The sequence below is a fragment of the Lynx rufus genome, unplaced genomic scaffold (assembly GCF_022079265.1).
Source record: "Lynx rufus isolate CCGP_SWC_20201006 ecotype Redwood Valley unplaced genomic scaffold, mLynRuf1.p SCAF_6, whole genome shotgun sequence".
NCBI classification, from domain to species: Eukaryota; Metazoa; Chordata; class Mammalia; order Carnivora; family Felidae; genus Lynx; species Lynx rufus.
This window is the reverse complement of record NW_025814878.1, coordinates 142,181,221-142,199,042: the sequence shown is the minus strand read 5'-3', so window position 1 is coordinate 142,199,042 and position 17,822 is coordinate 142,181,221. Positions and strand designations below refer to the sequence as shown.

At 45.9% G+C, this 17,822-nt stretch overlaps 1 protein-coding gene across 2 annotated transcripts in view; it reads right to left on the bottom strand.

The window, feature by feature from the left end:
* Positions 1-17,822, bottom strand: part of CARMIL1 (capping protein regulator and myosin 1 linker 1) — a 311,314-nt gene that overhangs the window by 114,561 nt on the left and 178,931 nt on the right. For both annotated transcript variants that reach the window (XM_047103122.1, XM_047103121.1), the window contains exons 13-17: positions 13,785-13,888; positions 11,108-11,185; positions 10,897-10,973; positions 9,897-10,001; positions 4,731-4,800 (exon numbers count right to left, since the gene is read on the bottom strand). In XM_047103122.1, the coding sequence (XP_046959078.1) occupies positions 4,731-4,800; positions 9,897-10,001; positions 10,897-10,973; positions 11,108-11,185; positions 13,785-13,888 (434 nt within the window). The remainder of the gene's footprint in view (positions 1-4,730; positions 4,801-9,896; positions 10,002-10,896; positions 10,974-11,107; positions 11,186-13,784; positions 13,889-17,822) is intronic.

Genomic DNA, 17,822 nt, shown 5'->3' with positions numbered 1-17,822 from the left:
TGATCAGACTAACCCTTCTCGAAAGCTTTGAGATAGCTTTGAAGGCGACTCCAAAAAAGGTTTCAGGAAAGACAGAATATTTATAAAGCTTCTAAGTAAAACCTCTTAGAAAGGCAATACTGACCCATGCTGTAAATTCTGGCATGCAAAATAAGGCTTTGCTATAGTAATCCCCTTCCTCCCCAGATAATGGCTCACGGCCGGGCCAGGCACTGTGCCAAATACTGTCCCTGTCCCCCAAACTATTATAATCTCCATCCCCCAGGTGAGAGACAAAGGCTGAATGAAAGAAGGCAAGACAAGCAGCTGAGCCAGATATCAAAGGGGACCTTTTTGAGTCCAAAGTACCCACCCTTTGTTTTGACCCTCTTTTGTCTTCCCTAACTACGTGGATTCCCTCTCTGATAGAAAAAGATTACTCCTTTTTGGTACTGATAAGACCAAATGGACTGATAACATAATTCGAGAGTAATGCCTTAAGAAACACAGATTTTTTTTTTTCTGTAGGTTGAGAAGTTACCTGTAAATGAAAGGTTAATTTCAGTACTTACTGGCTTAGTCCCCACAGAGCAAAAGGTTACAGCCTCAACGTTTGGATTTATGTCTCCAAATGACAACGTTTGTGTCGAAGGAAAGCAACTCCGTAATTTCTAAGTACCTGCGTGCTACTTTTATTTTTAACAGCAGTAAGTAGAAATCGCCTCTCTCGTTCGAACCGATGACGGTGAAACGCCTCGTTCAGGGAAATAAATACAGAAACACCGTAGGAACCACAAGGACAACCCACGGGGAAAGGAGAGCATGAACAGGGTAGGAACCCGCAGGGGTAAAATCAAAACTCACTTGCTTAAGCAGAAGTTATTCTTAGCTTCCTGTGTAGACACTTTTAAAAAACGACTCAAGTGTAGTCGACACACAGTGTTTTATACTCGTTTCAGGTATACAACATAATGGTTCCACAACTATGTGAAATGCTCACAATAGTAAGTATGGTCGCCATCTGATACCATACAACGTTATTACGATATCACGGACTATATTCCCTTTTCATCTGCAGAGACACTTTAAAAAATTTTTTTTAACATTTATTTTTGAGAGAGAGACAGAGAGACAGAGAATGCATGGGGGGAGGGGCAGAGAGAGAGGGAGACACAGATTCCGAAGCAGGCTCCAGGCTCCAAGCTGTCAGCACAGAGCCCGATGTGGGGTTCGAACTCACGAACCATGAGATCGTGGCGTGAGACGAAGTGGGACACTTAACCGACAGAGCCACCCAGGCACCCCGTCTGTGTAGACACTTTTAATTCTGACTTCAAAGTTCCTCTCCTCTCTCCTCCCAATAAACTCAGCCACCATCTTACATGATGGTCATTTATTTTTCTGTAACACCCATACAAACATCACTTAAAAATTCATCAGTGCAAAGTAGCTGTTTCACAATAAAATTATTTACTTGTAAATATACAACGACTTCAAGGTATTTGATATTTGTTCTTTGCTTCCGTGGCTTGGGAAGGCGGTAGCATTAGAGGCATCATCAGGGGATGATGAATTTGTTCAGTGCCCACATCAGAAACTGTCCAGTATTACAGCTCAGACAGGTCTATCAGCCCCTCATCTTGAATGAGTCATCTCTGTGGAAATGACTTCCAAGATGGCATGGTGCTAGAAGTTTCACTGCTCACCACCACAGGTGGAGAATTTATCTGATCATAAGGGAATATTAAGTGCTGGATTCTTGCATGATTTTGACTGGCATGCTAACTAACAGTAAAGGGGTCTGTGTCACTATGGCTAGAGAGGGCATGAACAGAAAACAGATACACATGTGTCATTTTTTTTTAAGTTTATTCATTTATTTTGAGAGAGAGGAAGAACATGCGCAAGTTGGGGAGAGGCAGAGAGAGAGAGAGAGAGAGAGAGAGAGAGAGAGAATCCCAAGCAGGCTCAACACTGTCAGCACAGAGCCCGATGTGATGCTCGAACTCACAAACATGGTCTGAAGTGCATAATTTTAAACTTCCAAGTTGGTGAAAAACTTTTTCCGAGAGCACTACATAAACCCTGAAGTACTAAATAATTAAAGGGTAGCAATGAATGCCAAACTGCCAAGCATTCTACGCAGATAATACCATAACCCCTAACGCCTTTACAGGACAGATTTACTAGACCACGGAGAGGAGTAAGGTGAAATATCGTTAGATTCGGACACCTGTCTGTAAGAAGAAAAATGTGGTAAGACACCTTAATTTAGAAAAATAATTTTGTGCTTCACCAATTTCCATGAGCAGCACTATAACATGTGACTTTATCAAAATGGCCACCAGGACTGTGATTCAAGGATTAAGACAGTGGGAGATCGTGGTACCAGGGTAGTTTTAAGGGCTCCCATCTCAGCACTGCTGCTGTTATCATATAATCCGTAAACGAGTGGGCAAAATGAAGTTGTAATTGTCATCACCATAATGGCCAGCCCTACCATCAGAGAGCAATCACTTGATCTGGATTCCTGGCTTAATAAGAGGAAACTTATAAAGGGAAAAGTCTACTAGCCATTTGGTAGAACCATTTAAAATCGCCAAGAGTCTGCCATTTTTGACCTACAAAAATGTTGATTTTACGTGGTTCACCAAATACAACCGTCTTTGAAAGTTATTCCCAGTGGGATTATGATGGAGTTTACAGAACAAGCCACAGAGCAAGGTGTGTTCTTTGGGTATATGGTACCGAACAACTTATTTGAGAAGAAGATGTCTAATCATACATAATGTTCTAATAATTACCTACGTAATTAACAAGAATCGGGCAGGCATACTTTCATTATGATTCTGCCATTAGTAAACTGGATTATTTCGGCTTCTTTAGACCTCAGTTTCTTCATCTTGAAGTATGGGAACCAGATGATCATTTACGTCCATTCCAGTTTTGATCAGATGATTAAATGGAAGATGGCATATTGATAGCAATCACTGTATTTAATCAGGATAGTAAAACGTTTGGGTCATTGCTAATTTAGTAGTGTGAGCTAACAGAGCAATTAAGGTGACACCCACTGGCTTTGTCTTTTGATAGCGTAGCCCTACCTATCTCTGTTCTTCTCCACCCCCCTCCCCCATACAAAAATTTTTTATTACTGCCACGTCCCTTAAGAAAGTACTGGTGAACAATGAATTCATACCACCAGACTTGGTTTCTATTATATAGTCTGTCTTTATAAATATAAGAACACCGATTTACACATTAAAATTTGACGATACAGGTTTTTAGGGGTTTTGTGGGATTTTTTTGTTTTTTCTGGCTTTTCTTTTTTCCCAAACAAAATGACTAGTAAATTGCACACAGTTGGTGTCCACACCAGCTCAGAATTAGGAAAAAAAAAAATCCTGCACTAACAATTTTCCTGGTATCATTTCATCCTTGCCAGTTTCTAGACTTTTCAGAGAGGTACAGCATGCTCTGCAACATTCAGCGTTGGCTTGGCACCTGGCATTTTGTTAGGAGCTGAGGGAAACACAAAATGGACAGGACGCAGGAGTATCCTCGGGAAGCGATAGCCTCGCTGGGAGAGCACGCACGCGCTAACTGAACAGTTATGCAGGACGCCATATGGGTCAGCGTCCAAAGGCACGTCACCATCACTAAACAGCAGACGATCAGAAGAGAACAAGATCACGAAGGGCTGAAGCATTCAGGGGAGAAATTCGACAGACAGATAAACGACAAGCGCAAACAAACCACGTATGTCCCAGATGCCCCAGGAAGCACTTTGCAAAGAAGGGCTCCTTTGAACCCCATGACAAGCCACCGGAAGAGGCACTGATGTTTGTCTCCATTTTGCGGACGCAGACACTGAGGTTTCACGCCATCATCTAACTCATCCGGGACCGCAGAGCTAGTAAAGGCCAAACTCCGATCGAACCCTAGGAGCCTGATGCAGGCATAAAGGAGACTGGATTTGAGCTAGATCCTCAGAGAGGGAGGCCTCGGGGAAGAAGAGGCACACGGCACGCCAGAAGGAGAGAACAGTGGGCCCAGAACAGGAACGAAGGGACCTCACCTCCAGCCCAGACAAGAAGAAACCAAGTCTGATGTGCTGGGTCAAGTTGGGCCCCAAAGGGACCACAGTTTGTACCTGGGCATTTTCTTACTGATCTCCGCACAAACTAAGAGTCTCAAGACTGAAAACGCTCAGGCACTCTCTAAAATGCAGAGGCTTTTAGTCGCAATTCGTCTTTGTGTTCTTTGATAGGAAGTGTTTGGAACTCCTGTAATAACTGTCCTGTTTTAAGTCAAGATATTAAGAAATAAGAATAACACGACAGCCGTTCTCTTGGACAATCTCTGAGTCCAAGTTACATTACACGCGTCTGTCCCTTGCAAGGGATGTCGTATGTTACATTTTTCATAACGGTAAAGCTAGTTTATGGCTTTTGTATCTCAAGGCTTCGTCATAAAATACTTAAGCAACTGGCCCTAATAATACATAAAAAACAAACAAAAGGCAACCGAGTCGTTAAAAACACACTTGAACGCTTTCTGAATGGTGTTCCGCGGCTGTTTGTAAATAAAACTTGCAAAATACAAAACATCGGAAACATCTATAACGTGTGTTCCTCTGCTTCACTTACACCTTCAGGAATCACAGTATCACACTTTCTCCAGGAAAAAGACAAAGCCAATTTTGAGGCCATTATAATCTCTTCCAGTGCACAGTCTAAACGGGCTCTTACCTCACAGTTGCTGAGATCAAGGGAGACCCCCTTCAAGTTATGATTGGAAGCCAGGCCCAACAACAGTGCTCTGAGGGGAGAAAACACGAAAACACACGTTAGACGCAAGTTAGACACGGTTTGCACCAAAATATGTACACGTGCCGAATAAGGCCCAGAGAAGGGGGGACACATTTCTGAGTCACAGGCGAAACGCCAAGCACTGAGCACCATCTCAGTTTTGAAAAGGCCGACTGTTGGGGCGCCCGGGTGGCTCAGTCGGTTGAGCGTCCGGCTTCGGCTCAGGTCATGATCTCGCAGTCTGTGAGTTCGAGCCCCGCGTCGGGCTCTGTGCTGACAGCTCAGAGCCTGGAGCCTGTTTCGGACTCTGTGTCTCCCTCTCTCTGACCCTCCCCCACTCATGCTCTGTCTCTCTCTGTCTCAGAAATAAACATTAAAAAAATTAAAAAAAAAAAAAAAAAAAAAAAAGGCCGACTGCACATCTGCCTCCCAAGCCCAGGGAGGAAACGGTGCTGTAACGTTCTTCCTTGGGACGCGGTGCGGGCCCGTTACGAATACGAGTCCAGCAGGCCCACCATCCCTATGCACGTACACCCACGGTACACCTAATTGCACACTGAAGTTAAACTGTGTTCATCACAGATCAATTCCCACCTGCACCTGCTTGAGAACACCTTTAATATTGTTTAGAAAATTATTAGGCAATTGTTAGTAGAGTAGGAAAGCATCTGCTGATTTGTCCCTAAGGGAGAGGTTATGAGGGAGTTAAGCTCCACGGTATCCAGGGTGGGAAATTACCGTCTGTAGAGAGGGGTTTTATTCTAAGCACCTACAGCAGGAGGTGAGAAGAGCACTGGACATGAGGCACAGGTCTGGGGAGGGCCCAGGATCCTGCATGTCTGGCTGGCTACGACTAGCTGGTCTCGGGGCAAACCACAGGGGCGCTGTGAAAAGGGATTTATCCGTCCGCACGCTCAGGAGGCCGGACGAATCACGCAGATCTCGTCTCTAAGAGAATGCACCGGCCCTACTCTCACAAGTCAGTCCTACAACATCGAACAGGCCTGATGCAAAAACTTCCCACGTGCACACACATCCATAAGTCGCCCTGAAGGGACACAAGGCCTCAACCTGGCCCTGGGGGACACACAGCTGAGCCCCAGAGGCCTCTTGCTCTCCAGCAAGGGAAACGGGCAGGTGTGCACATCATTGTAAGAGGCAGACAGGAGAAAGCGACAGTGGGTGGGACCAAGACATTTGCTCGGCAGGCATATCCACCTGTTCTCAATGTTCCCAGGAAAAGGACCTCCACCCGGTATGCTCCAAAAATACCCCAGGGCACGAGCCAGGTGGGAAGGCACCTCTTTCACCCCAGCCTCTGCGATCCCCTCTCTGGTGACCCTCTGGCCTCATCCACCGAGGAATGCTATCGCAGTGCCTGGAACCCACCGGTTCAGCAGCTTCCGGTGAAAACAGCCCATCAGGAAGGAGGCTGGAGGGGAGCACCTTTCTTCTCCTCTCCTGATGCCAGTTGACCAACCCCTTGTTCTAAACATGGGCCGACGAGAGGGGCTGGGCAGATATCTGCACGCATGTTCCTGGTCGATTATTAAATAGCCTCTCTTTCCCTAAAAAGTGCCTTCCCCTCTTTTCTTCTTGGGGGTGGTATTGAGCAGCTGAAGGCACTTGGGACCTAGAACCACATGGCCCGTCCAGAGGTCCTGCCTCTGTACTGACAGTGGGGTGGCTTTAGGACATCACAGGTCCCTCCCTGTCCTCTCCTGTCTCAGGTGTGCATCAGCAAAATGGGAGCGTCAGCCTATTACCAAAGAGGTCCCTTTGAGTTCTACCGTTTGAGAAGTTTCTAGAACCTAGCCACGTATTTGAACACTATGGTTTTACAATGCTTAGATGGAAGGGAGATTCTTCCTACTTTTCCTATATGTAGATTAAGGCCAAGGAACCAATGATACGCTTTAAGATACTTAACTACAGTACAGAAGGCCCGTGATGAGGACGTAACGGCTCCCGAGACTGGTAAATATAAACCAGCAACAGCAACTGCCCTCAGTTGAACAAAACCAAACTCAACAATGAACGGCAAAGCCCAGCACGCACTGGGGAAAACCTTACAGTGGGAAGTGTGATTACTTTTAACCCAGGGATGGAAAAACCGCCTTAACTGTTATCGTCTTCAATCCTCCATCGTTAGTGCAACACTGGCTAAGACAGGAATCTGTATTTAACCTCACCCGCCCTGGAGATGAGGTGCTAGTTATGAGTTCTCAGGGGCACACATAATGGGTTTATTAGAAGTCCACAGTCAGGGAGATGGGAGAAGGGCACGATGTGGTGCGGGGTGAAGAAGGGCACAGACACACGGGGACCAGGGGGAGGAAAGCGCAAGCGCGAGCGGTAAATAGGAACTCGGGCCTCGCTCTGAGCGAGGAGCGTGCTTGGGGCGCACGTGAACCTCGCTATTCTGAAGATTTTAGCAAACGCGAGGAAGGGCGCCCCCACGTTCCTTATCGAAGGCCCCAAGTGCTTCACCGTGGCTGACCAGTCCGCAAGCGAGGGCGCAACTAGGACATAAGCAGTCCTATTCTGGGTGTCGCTTCTGAAGAACCCCCAAATGGTGGGACCCGCCTGCAGAATACTGTTCTGTCCCAACTGGGAGGGCTTCTCTCAGAAAACGGTGCGTCCCTGTAGCATAGCCTCTTAGGGCTGCTGACCCCCGGTCCTTCAACACACCAGGGTCTCCGTCCCCCGCTCCTGGCACAGTGGACCGAGGCGGGGACAGGAACGTACAGAGCCGGTGGCAACAGGGGGCTCTGCGATGCGCCTCCCAGAACCCCCTCTGCGGTCACTTCTCAGGGGTGGCCTTGACTGAAGACAAGTGCCTCCCCCGGGGCCACGTCTCCTTCCAGACGTAGACTACCCCAAGGCTGGTCAGCACGGGAACAGAAAGGCCCGGCCTGTGTCTCCTACGTGCTATGTTCCATCCCGAAGTCGGCTCCTCTGGAAACCCGACCTGCGACCGTGACAGGTCGGGGCAAATTACCGGGCAAATTACTGGGCTTCCTGGGCCTCTGCTTCCTCGGCAGCAAACCAGGAATCGGAACACCGTCTCCCTAGTGCCATCGACACTGCAGGTGCCGGCCCACATTCAAGCAGCCGGTTCAGGGTCTAGTTCAGGGTCACGCTCTGCAAGCTCTCTGCCATCCCGCCCCCTCACAGGGAACCCCGAACACCTTGGTTCTATCTTTCCCAGTGTCAGCATCACATTAAATGTATGTACAGAATTTTGCCTACAGTATCTTCAGCCACGAAGCCTTTTCCCTCACACGGAAATTTTCAGCAGTAAAACACAGAGTGGACGAGGCTACCGACAGAACACGATTAAATGCTCACATAAATAACAACAGGTCACAAGATTTAACAATTACAAATTAGCGTTGAAGTATAATATTTAGAAGTCTCTACAACAAACGGTATAGGAAATCCGTGGCTGTGGTGTGGAATATTCTATAAAATCAATTACACTAATCAACAAAGAGCTACTCTGTATTTCACAGGGATCAAGAACACGGAAAGAACGAGAATACTGTGCACCTGTCACCAAAACGGTTTTGAATAAGCGGTTCTCCAGTTGGTACACTGCGGGCAAGGATCACGACCGGATTCACTTTCTATCCAGTGCCCTCCTTGCATCTGGGACACTGTGAATGCTCCATAAATAGCAGTGGAATGAATATGTAAATGAGTGTGAGTAAAGTATAATGGTTCCCCCTTTAGAATATTGATCGTGCTAGTTTTGTTAATATCCACACAAAGAGCCTCATCGTGAGACTTTTTTGGCTTACATTTATGGACCTCTAATATATTAATTCAATGTGGAAAAAAAAAGGCCTGCCATGCTGTCGGTTTTTTGTCTTTGCACTTGCCTAGATCTACTGTTCTTAGGGGCATCCCTTGTTTGAGTCTTAAGGTGCCATGTAAGATCCCACAACCAGGACTCTCATACCTCTCAAAAAGAAAAAGAAAAAGGGCACCTTACGACTTAGATAAAGATTAATTTTCTAGTAAGATGAATAGCAGACATCAATCGTAACATCTCATACAAATGACAAGGGAAGAATTAAATGCTCATTGACACGCCGGCTGGGGAAAGGAGAAATCTGTGCGTGCACTAGAGCATATGTGACAATGGAGGTACTCGTAACTACTTGAAAATATGTTCTTTAGGCTCAAAGAGAATTTGATTTCATAGCCCTTTTCCTTAATTGCTGGCAATGCAGAACAGAGATTTCAAGGATGTCAAATTAGCCTCGAACCCTATTTTACCTCAAGAGTTTAACTTCACCACCAGGCCCCCCCCGAGGGTATTACCCATAACCTAAGATGGCCACTAAGTAAAAACATGAAACAGACAGCCTATACCGACCTGGGTAATTCAGGAACCACAGCACCTAAAACCTGACTCTGTTGCATACACACTGTGTATAGAGGTTACTATGGTTAGTAGAGATATGTAGAATAAATATTAACTGAAACACATATATACACACATGAATATACATCAAACGGGCCCAACAGAGGTTAATATAAAGGCAGTGGTACCTGGGAACACAACTTGTAAGAAAGTCACTGACAACTGCCAAGGTCACAAACCAAAGGAAGATTTTTTTTTTCATAGAAGATGCAAATAATATCAACAGTGCACGAGGTAGGCAAAAAGAATGTAATTTCTTTTTGTGCCCCGAAGTGAAAAAGGGATTTTCATCTGCCTTGTCTGTCTTAGGATTTTGTGTCTTCTTCCCTTCCCTCAAGCACATTCATAATAACAAACAACTTGAAACGCTATGGGATGGGGGAAAAAAGAGAGAGAGAGAGAGAGAGAGAGGAAAACAAACCACGAGAGATGCTTAACTATAGGGAACAAAGTGAGGGTTGGTGGAGGGAGGCGGGTGGGGATGGGCTGGATGGGCACCTGTGATGAGCACTGGGTGTTGTACGTAAGGATGACTCACTGAATTCTACTCCTGAACCCAATACTGCATGGTATGCCCACTGACTAGGATTTAAATAAAAACCTGAAAAGGAAAAAAAAAAAAAACCCAAAAGCCAAAAAGCAAGAGGTGTGGAGAACATGAACTAAGCACTCACTTTAAGGGCTCAGGAGACAGTTTGGTGCCAGAAAGGTTCAGCTGCATCAGAGACAAGGAGCTACTAAAAAACTGCTTGAAGGAGGGGGGCACTTCTTTTCCTTTCCTGAAAAACAAAACGGGAGGGTCACAGGAGCAGGGATGCTTCCGGCCCGGTACCCCGCTTCCGGCTTGGCGAAATTCCCCGTTGGTTATTCGGACTCTGTGAAATAACCTGGGAATCCATTATATTTTCGGGAGAAAATCAAAGGTAAGAAGAAACAAAATGTCTCAAAGCCAAACAAAGCCAACACCATCAAAGGAGTGATGTCAGAGAAGCTAAGACATTTCAGAAAGCCCTTAAAGCTACCGCTATATTCTTTGTAGCCAATGGGCTCATTGTGTTTTACCCACAGATCTCCACTTGTACAAATTCCAACACATTCATCTGGGGATGGCCATACTCGTTGTTCATACTTGCTTCCAAGTTCATTGTTGAGAAGTACCTTCTAAAAGAGTTTATACTGTGGACGCCTGAGTGGCTCAGTCGGTTAAGCGTTTGACTTCGGCTCAGGTCATGACCTCACAGTTTGTGAGTTCGAGCCCCGCATCGGGCTCTGTGCTGACCACTCAGAGCCTGGAGCCTGCTTCGGATTCTGTGCCTCTGTCGCTCTCTGCCCCTCCCCGGCTCACACTCTTCTCTTTCTCTCTCTCTCAAAAATAAATATTAAAAAAAATTTTTAAAGAGTTTGTACTCTATTAAGGGACAGTGCCCGTCCACATAAGAGCAGCAGTTATCAGACAGTTCTCACAGGCAGACTGGGGTCACCGAGAACATCAGACTACCATGAGAAAAGACACAAAAACTTGCACTTTTAAGGCTCATATTCGTAGATGATGGTTTAAGGTCACCTTCCTTCACGCACAACACGCATCCCTCATCCCTCCATTTCCACCTCGCTACAACCTTCTCTGAGAGGAAGGCAGTCCTAGGTAACAGAGATGGAGGTACAAACCCATACCGGTGAGAAAAGACAGCTCTGGAGAGGTTGAGCACAGCTAAATATTGAAGGCAGCCTCGGAGAAGAGCTGTACAGACCTGAAAAAGAAAGAAGGCACTCTTAGTTCCAAGTATTCCTAGATCTAGGGGAATATTTTGTTAGAGAGAAAGCCCTCCATATCCCGCCCAAATGGCTGTTCTGAGACCGCCAGAGCAATATCAAAAAATATTACCATGTCCAGGGAACATTCGGTATTGGATAAATCCAGGTGAGCAATGGCATTTGGCTGGGCCAAAAAATTGTACATGGACTTGAAATAAAAACAAAACAAAACAAAAAAAAAACCACATTAGGATCTGGAAACACACACACACAGTCAATATTTTAAAATGAAGTTGCCCAAATCCTCCCGTATTCATTCTCTACTCTTCCCAAGAGGATTAGCAGAATTTAATGTCATTCCATTGCCTTCCCTGAGAGCAGTATTGCCAAGAATATTTAAAATAAAATTATGTTTGGGGAGCCTGGGTGGCTCAGTCGGTTGGGCGGCCGACTTCAGCTCTGGTCCTGATCTCACAGCTCGTGAGTTCGAGCCCTGTGTCGGGCTCTGTGCTGACAGCTCGGAGTCTGGGGCCTGCTTCCCATTCTGTGTCTCCCTCTCTCTCTGCCCCTCCCCTGCTCACGCTCTGTGTCTGTCTCTCTCTCAAAAGTAAATAAACACAAAAAAAAAACCCACTTTTTTTAAATAAAATTACGTTTGAGTTTAAAAAAAAAAAGGCCAAAGGAACTCTTGGCCACCAACCCCCTTTTTGTTACACATGACTTAGTTTTCCTGATTAGCTCCATTTTCATCATTTTGGAGCGATGCTAATTAATTTTAACTGCTGAGATTAAAACATCACCTGCATAGCACTCGCCCTATCAAAATGCTAATCACTTTTGAAAGTGTTCAAAGATCCACCAACTTCAGTTTGCACGCTAAGATGGTCTCAGGCTGTACTCTCTTCTGTCCAACACCGTGATTTTTCTATCCTTAGTTACTTCCAAAATCTAACAAGAAAGGGTCTGACGGCACTATTCGCTTAGGTTTAATCTCACATAGAGCTAAGACACGTCACCATTCAAGGGGTCACGGTGCCTAAAGTCTCTCCTTATTCCTGTGCAAGACCATCAAACAAGTTTAAGAGCCCTGTTCTTCTCTAATCGCCCCGTGTTGAGTAGAAACTTCCAGAGTCCACGATAACCAACCGAGTCCAAGCTCCCAACACCAGGCAAATAGCTAACGGTCCTGTGCCTCACTGGATGTCACCAGGTCCTTGCAAAAACAAACAAGCTTACGCTGAGATGCCCTCGTCCTTAGCAAAGACTCACAGTGCAGCAGCTTGGCCCTATGATGCCTGAGAAAACTCCTCTCTACCAAGGAACTCAGAAAAGCAAATGATTAGCCTGTAAGTACTTTCACTAGACACACACACACACACACACACAGCAGACTGTATTATGAGAAGTTCTGATTCAGAAAAATAATTTGCTCTCGCTTCCCTAAAGATCTCTGCTTCTCTCAGGCTCTGCCTGTGGTTTTACTCCCGGCCACCAGCTGGGGGAGCTCTAATCACCCTCCATTGGTGACAAGACCCTACTTGGCCAACACTCGTCCAAAGAGGCAGGTCCTGCTAGGCTGCTGGCCCTGAAGGCACGGGGCTGGGTAAGCCCCTCCCTGCACCTGCTGCAGGGATCCCAGAACATCAGCCTGTCTAGGGCTGAGGCCCACTCACCCAGGCCTCATCATTCTACTTCTTCCCCAGAGGCAAGCTGGGGGACAAGACCCACTTCTGGCCAGAGAAAAAGTCCTGAGCTACTTTGCTCTCTTGAGTGACTACTAATGCCCCTATGTTAGCAGAGTCTTATTATTTCATCTTCAGACTCTCTTTTATTACTCTCTCTAGTCCCCTACTTTGTCACTGTAATGTGTTAGTGGTTTCACACTGGACTCCTTGTTTCATCTTGGGAAGGAGCACATTTACGAATCATCACTGAAGGTGACAACTAAAATGGGGCAACGCATGGAAAAAGCCGTGGCCCCTCAGGGGAGGCGGCTGGGTGGCTCAGCTGGTTAAGCGTCTGGCTTCAGCTCTGGTCGTGATCTCACGGTTCATGAGTTCAAGCCCCCGCGCTGGGCTCGCTGCTGTCAGCCCAGAGCCTGCCTCGGACCCTCTGTCCCCGTCTCTCTCTGTCCCTCCCCGGCTCACACTCTCAAAAATAAACAAACATTAAAAAAAAAAAAAGTCACGGCATCCCAGGAAACAGAATCACTTAAAATGATTTCGAGTATCAGGCAGAGGGGAAAAAAGTCCTACAAAAAGGACAGTGGCAATCTTCCTTGCCTTACAGGGAAAGCCACACATGAGAGACGTAAGAAGGCACGCTCCAACTTCCTTAAAGAGTGGCCCCAATTTATTGTCGACTATCCACTCACCCTACTATGTTTGTGGAATATAGGAGAGGACTTTATGCCCATATCCTCCTCCAACTAACTATTAAAAAATTCACCAGTCTCAACAGTATTATCTAATGACAAAATCATTCAGTTTACATTTCCAATCTCTCTTATCAACTTTCACAGGCGCAATAATGGTTCAAATGAAGAGAAAAAAGGTCTGTCAGAAAAAGTATATCCAAAAAGAATTCGTAGTTCAGCAACATTAAGTGAAGGGGGTAAAAATACCTATGTGTTAGACTACATTTAATTAAGGAAGGCTCTGGAATTTTTCTCTAAAACAGCTCGTAAGCTCATAACTAAATGATGTGAAAGTGTTATAAGGGGAGATGAGGAAAGCCATGTTTGGAAATTATTCCAGGCTTATGGAATACAGCGTCTTTGAACCTGCCCGTGGGGAAGGAAAACCTACCGAGAGGTCATCTCCGCGGAGGACGTTCCCTGAGAGGTCAAGATGGGTAAGGGTGGTGGCGGTCAACGGGTTGGCACTGAGGAACTGAGAAAGGCTATTCACCCCTGCAACATGGAGAAGATCCAGGCTCAATATCCATTCCAGGGAACACAATGAGGTTTGGGAGTTTCTATACATGACCCAGCAGCCACATGAAATGGCAGGACTGAGGTTACCCACAGGTACCGTCCCCAGAAGGTAGGAGTATCTTCTTTTGACGTCCCCTCAGAAAGAACAGGTTATTCACAGACACAGCCCTCTCACCGAGTAGGGGAAAGAGACAGAATTGGCTTCGTTCAGCTCTTCTTCTGATGTGGACGGGAAGGATTTGACTTCGAAGTCTTAATATGATGCACACAAGTCTGACTGGTCATTTCTATCTTTCTCTTAATTCTGCTAGGTGTTCCTGACTTAGCGCACGGGATTTAAGCGAGGTGGGTACATATTTCGGCACTTCAGCCTATTTAAAGTACTTAGAAGCTGGGAGGGAGGAGCCAAGATGGCGGAACAGCATGGAAGCTTTTTGTGTGTCTCGAGTCCATGAAATACAGCCAGACCAACACTAAACCATCCTACACTCCTAGAAAACTGACTGGAGGATCAACACAACAATCGGCACAACCTGAACCACAGAATTCAGCAGGTACGCGGCACGGAGAAGTGACCTTGGGGAGAGAGAAGGCGCAGGAAGGGAGGTGCTTTTGTGAGTGGAGAGAGGATGGAGACTGGGAGAGGGAGAATACGGGAAAAGCCCCCCTCCCCAAAAGCCGCTGGAGAGAAAGTGGAAAATTGGAAACAGCTGCAGCGACTAAACTAAAGTACTCAGAAGCTAACACTGGATGTAGATCACTGGTCTACCTAATATATCGTATACGTACTCAGCGCAAAATTCAGAGGGAAATGAATTTTTACAAAGAGCGAAAAAAAATGATCTGTATACAATGTAGGAAAGAAGCGGAAAGAAAAATGGATAATTAACACTCCATACACTGTTTACACATGAAACGTAAATGGCTCAAGTCAAAGTCAACTGAGCTGAACCGGACGGGTATTACCAACCTCCAAAAACAAAGAATAAATACACAAGGAGGGCAAGAATGTTCCGTGAGGACACAGCCACGTTCTTTTCTGTGTGGGTAACAGTCATGGCCTGTTGGCCTTGCAGTAGGCAGCTCTTCATCAGGCCGCTTCTCTCCAAGAGGGAAGAGAGGCTCTAGGAGGTTCCCACTGCATACAAAATGGGGGCCCAGACAGTCTGGTGGCTCACTGGGCTTCAAAGAGGTCAACACACACATCAGCACTGATGCTCATTCTCAAGGTAACGGGGACACGGGATACGGCAAAGCTCCTCGTGTTTCTACAGTTCACGGTTCCAATCTATGTATTTCGGAAATATGGCTATTTCTAAATTGGATGCACATTTGTAATTCTTTTTCCAGTAACATTCTCCTTGAAAACCCCAGCCTGTCTTAACCACCCTACAGGGAGACAGGGAAGGGGGTGTTCGTCCACCTCGCACAGAGTCTTCCTCAGGAGAAAGGACGAGGGTGGGGTCTTCCAACGACAGCCAGAACTGGTCACAGCGGCAGGCTGCAGCCAGGCGCTCCAAGAAAGAAACAGAGGGTTCCAAATACAGCCCCCCCACCCCCGGAGCAGTCCTCTGCTCTAACTTTAGAATGCCTGGTGTATCGTACTGATGAAGGGGTTATTATCTTCTCTTTTGGGTAAGACCAGGTAGTTACAAGAACCCACTGCAGGACGTGCCTGATAAAGGCGAGTGAGCCACTTCTCAAGGGTGAGGGTGCACTTGGGTACGCAGACGGAGAAGACGCAGAGGTGTGGAGGGAAAACATCCTAGTTAAGTCCTGGGGGCGGGGGAGAAATTCTTGGCGGTCAATTCAACATTTAGCACTCACAAAATGTTTATAACTGCTGGGGATTGGGAAATAAACATAAATAAGATCCATTCGTTACCCTCAAAAACTTCCAAAGACCATCAAGAAGGAAAAGGAATAAATTCCAGCATGAAACATCAGACTACACAAGAAATACCTATTCACTGCCACAGAACTTTATCGAAAGCCTACTGCCGACCAGGCATGGGCTCCGGAGGCCCAGGGGGTCCTATCTTACCCTCTAGAAGCCAGTGCGGTGGGAGACACAGTCAAGTAATCACAATCCGGTGAGGTCAGTACCATCAAAGAGGTTAAGAAACAGGTGCAGGGCAATGAAGAAGCTGGAGATTTGATGAATTACGCGAGATAAAAGGAACTTGTAATGGACTCTAGAAGGTGAATTTCTGAAGGTAACGCCTACGATTCTTTAAATGACCAACTTCCTTCAGTCTGCACTATTCCGCAGCGTTAGCGTGCCTCGCAACGGCGTAACCTGGAGAATACCAGACTCTCTCTCGTCAACAAAACCATTTGTGAAACCACTTCCTGAGGGAGGTTATACCAAAACTTGAGAAATAAATTCCGAAATCAGAAGGTCAAATTAGTCTCGACAGCAAAACGCTCCTTGATGAGCGCGGGTGCTTGGCAGCAGGCCAACATCTGAACGGAATCAGGAGAGAATTACGTCCTCCGCTTGGCTTCGTGCTCCCGAAACAGAACGAAGGACTTCCTCTCCCACCTCTTGAGGCCACATCCACGTGAGGCCCGTGTTAACAAGCACACTAAGAGCAGGAAATTACAAAAATATAGGATGGAAACAATCAGGGCTCTTACAGCCCAAACTAAACACAGATTTACATGCCGTTCTCGATTCTGGCCGTCTAGTGATTGTGACCGTTCTTTGTATTTATTATTGGAGTGTTTACAGCTGGAAAAAAGGTGGTACCAGATAGCCCTGCCTTGACATAATCTGGCAACCAGCAGGACATTTACTAGAAATCCAGAAAACTCTCATTGAGCTAACATCTGAGGAAGAGAAAGGGTATTTGGAGACAGTGGGGATGTCATGGGGAGCTTTAAAAAAAAAATCTGTCTTGAATTACGGAGCCATGAACGTAAATGTTTTCATAGAATTAAAATACAAACGTTAGTCAAATTCAGCAAAAGATTAAAACTGCAAAGGAATCTGAGTTATTGTGAATCTGCAAACCTTTCAGATACAATGGGAAAAGTCTGCAAGAATAATGAAATCGTTTTAAGAAATCCATTAAAGGGGTGCCTGGGTGGCACAGTCGGTTAAGCGTCTGACTTCAGCCAGGTCATGATCTCGCGGTCCGTGAGTTCGAGCCCGCGTCAGGCTCTGGGCTGATGGCTCAGAGCCTGGAGCCTGTTTCCGATTCTGTGTCTCCCTCTCTCTCTGTCCCTCCCCCGTTCATGCTCTGTCTCTCTCTGTCCCAAAAATAAATTAAAAAAAAAAACATTGAAAAAAGAAATCCATTAAAAACAAAATCCCCAGCATTTCAAGATATCCATCTTAGGAAGGGCAGCGTAAAATCATCTGGGCCACAATATCATTAAACAATATTAATTCTCAAAACACGCATTTTATTGCAGAGAAGAGAGAAACATGGTGTGGTGACCTTTACTTGTGAAGGAAGGTCACCCCCAAGGAAGAGGACGGGGCCCCACCCACTCTCACGACGCCTGAGACACAGGAATACAGTGAGTGGTGGCATGGAGGCACCCCAGACCCCACACTTGTCCTTGGGACGATAAATGATCTCCACATCCCCCTATCTGTTTCACAGTAATGAACACATACGTTAAAATAAATAAATTCAAGTTGTTTTTTAAAAGTACCTCTATTCTAAAAAAAGAGAACACAGCATGGTGATTATAGTTAATACTGTACTATGTACTTGAAAGCTGCTAAGAGTAGAATCTTAAAAGTTCCCATCACCTAGGGAAAAAAAAAAATACAACTATGTGTGTTGACAGACGTTAGCTCGACTTACTACGGTGATTGTTTCTTCACAATATATACAGATATCAAATCATTACGTTGGACACCAGAAACTAGTATCATGTTATATGTCAATTATAC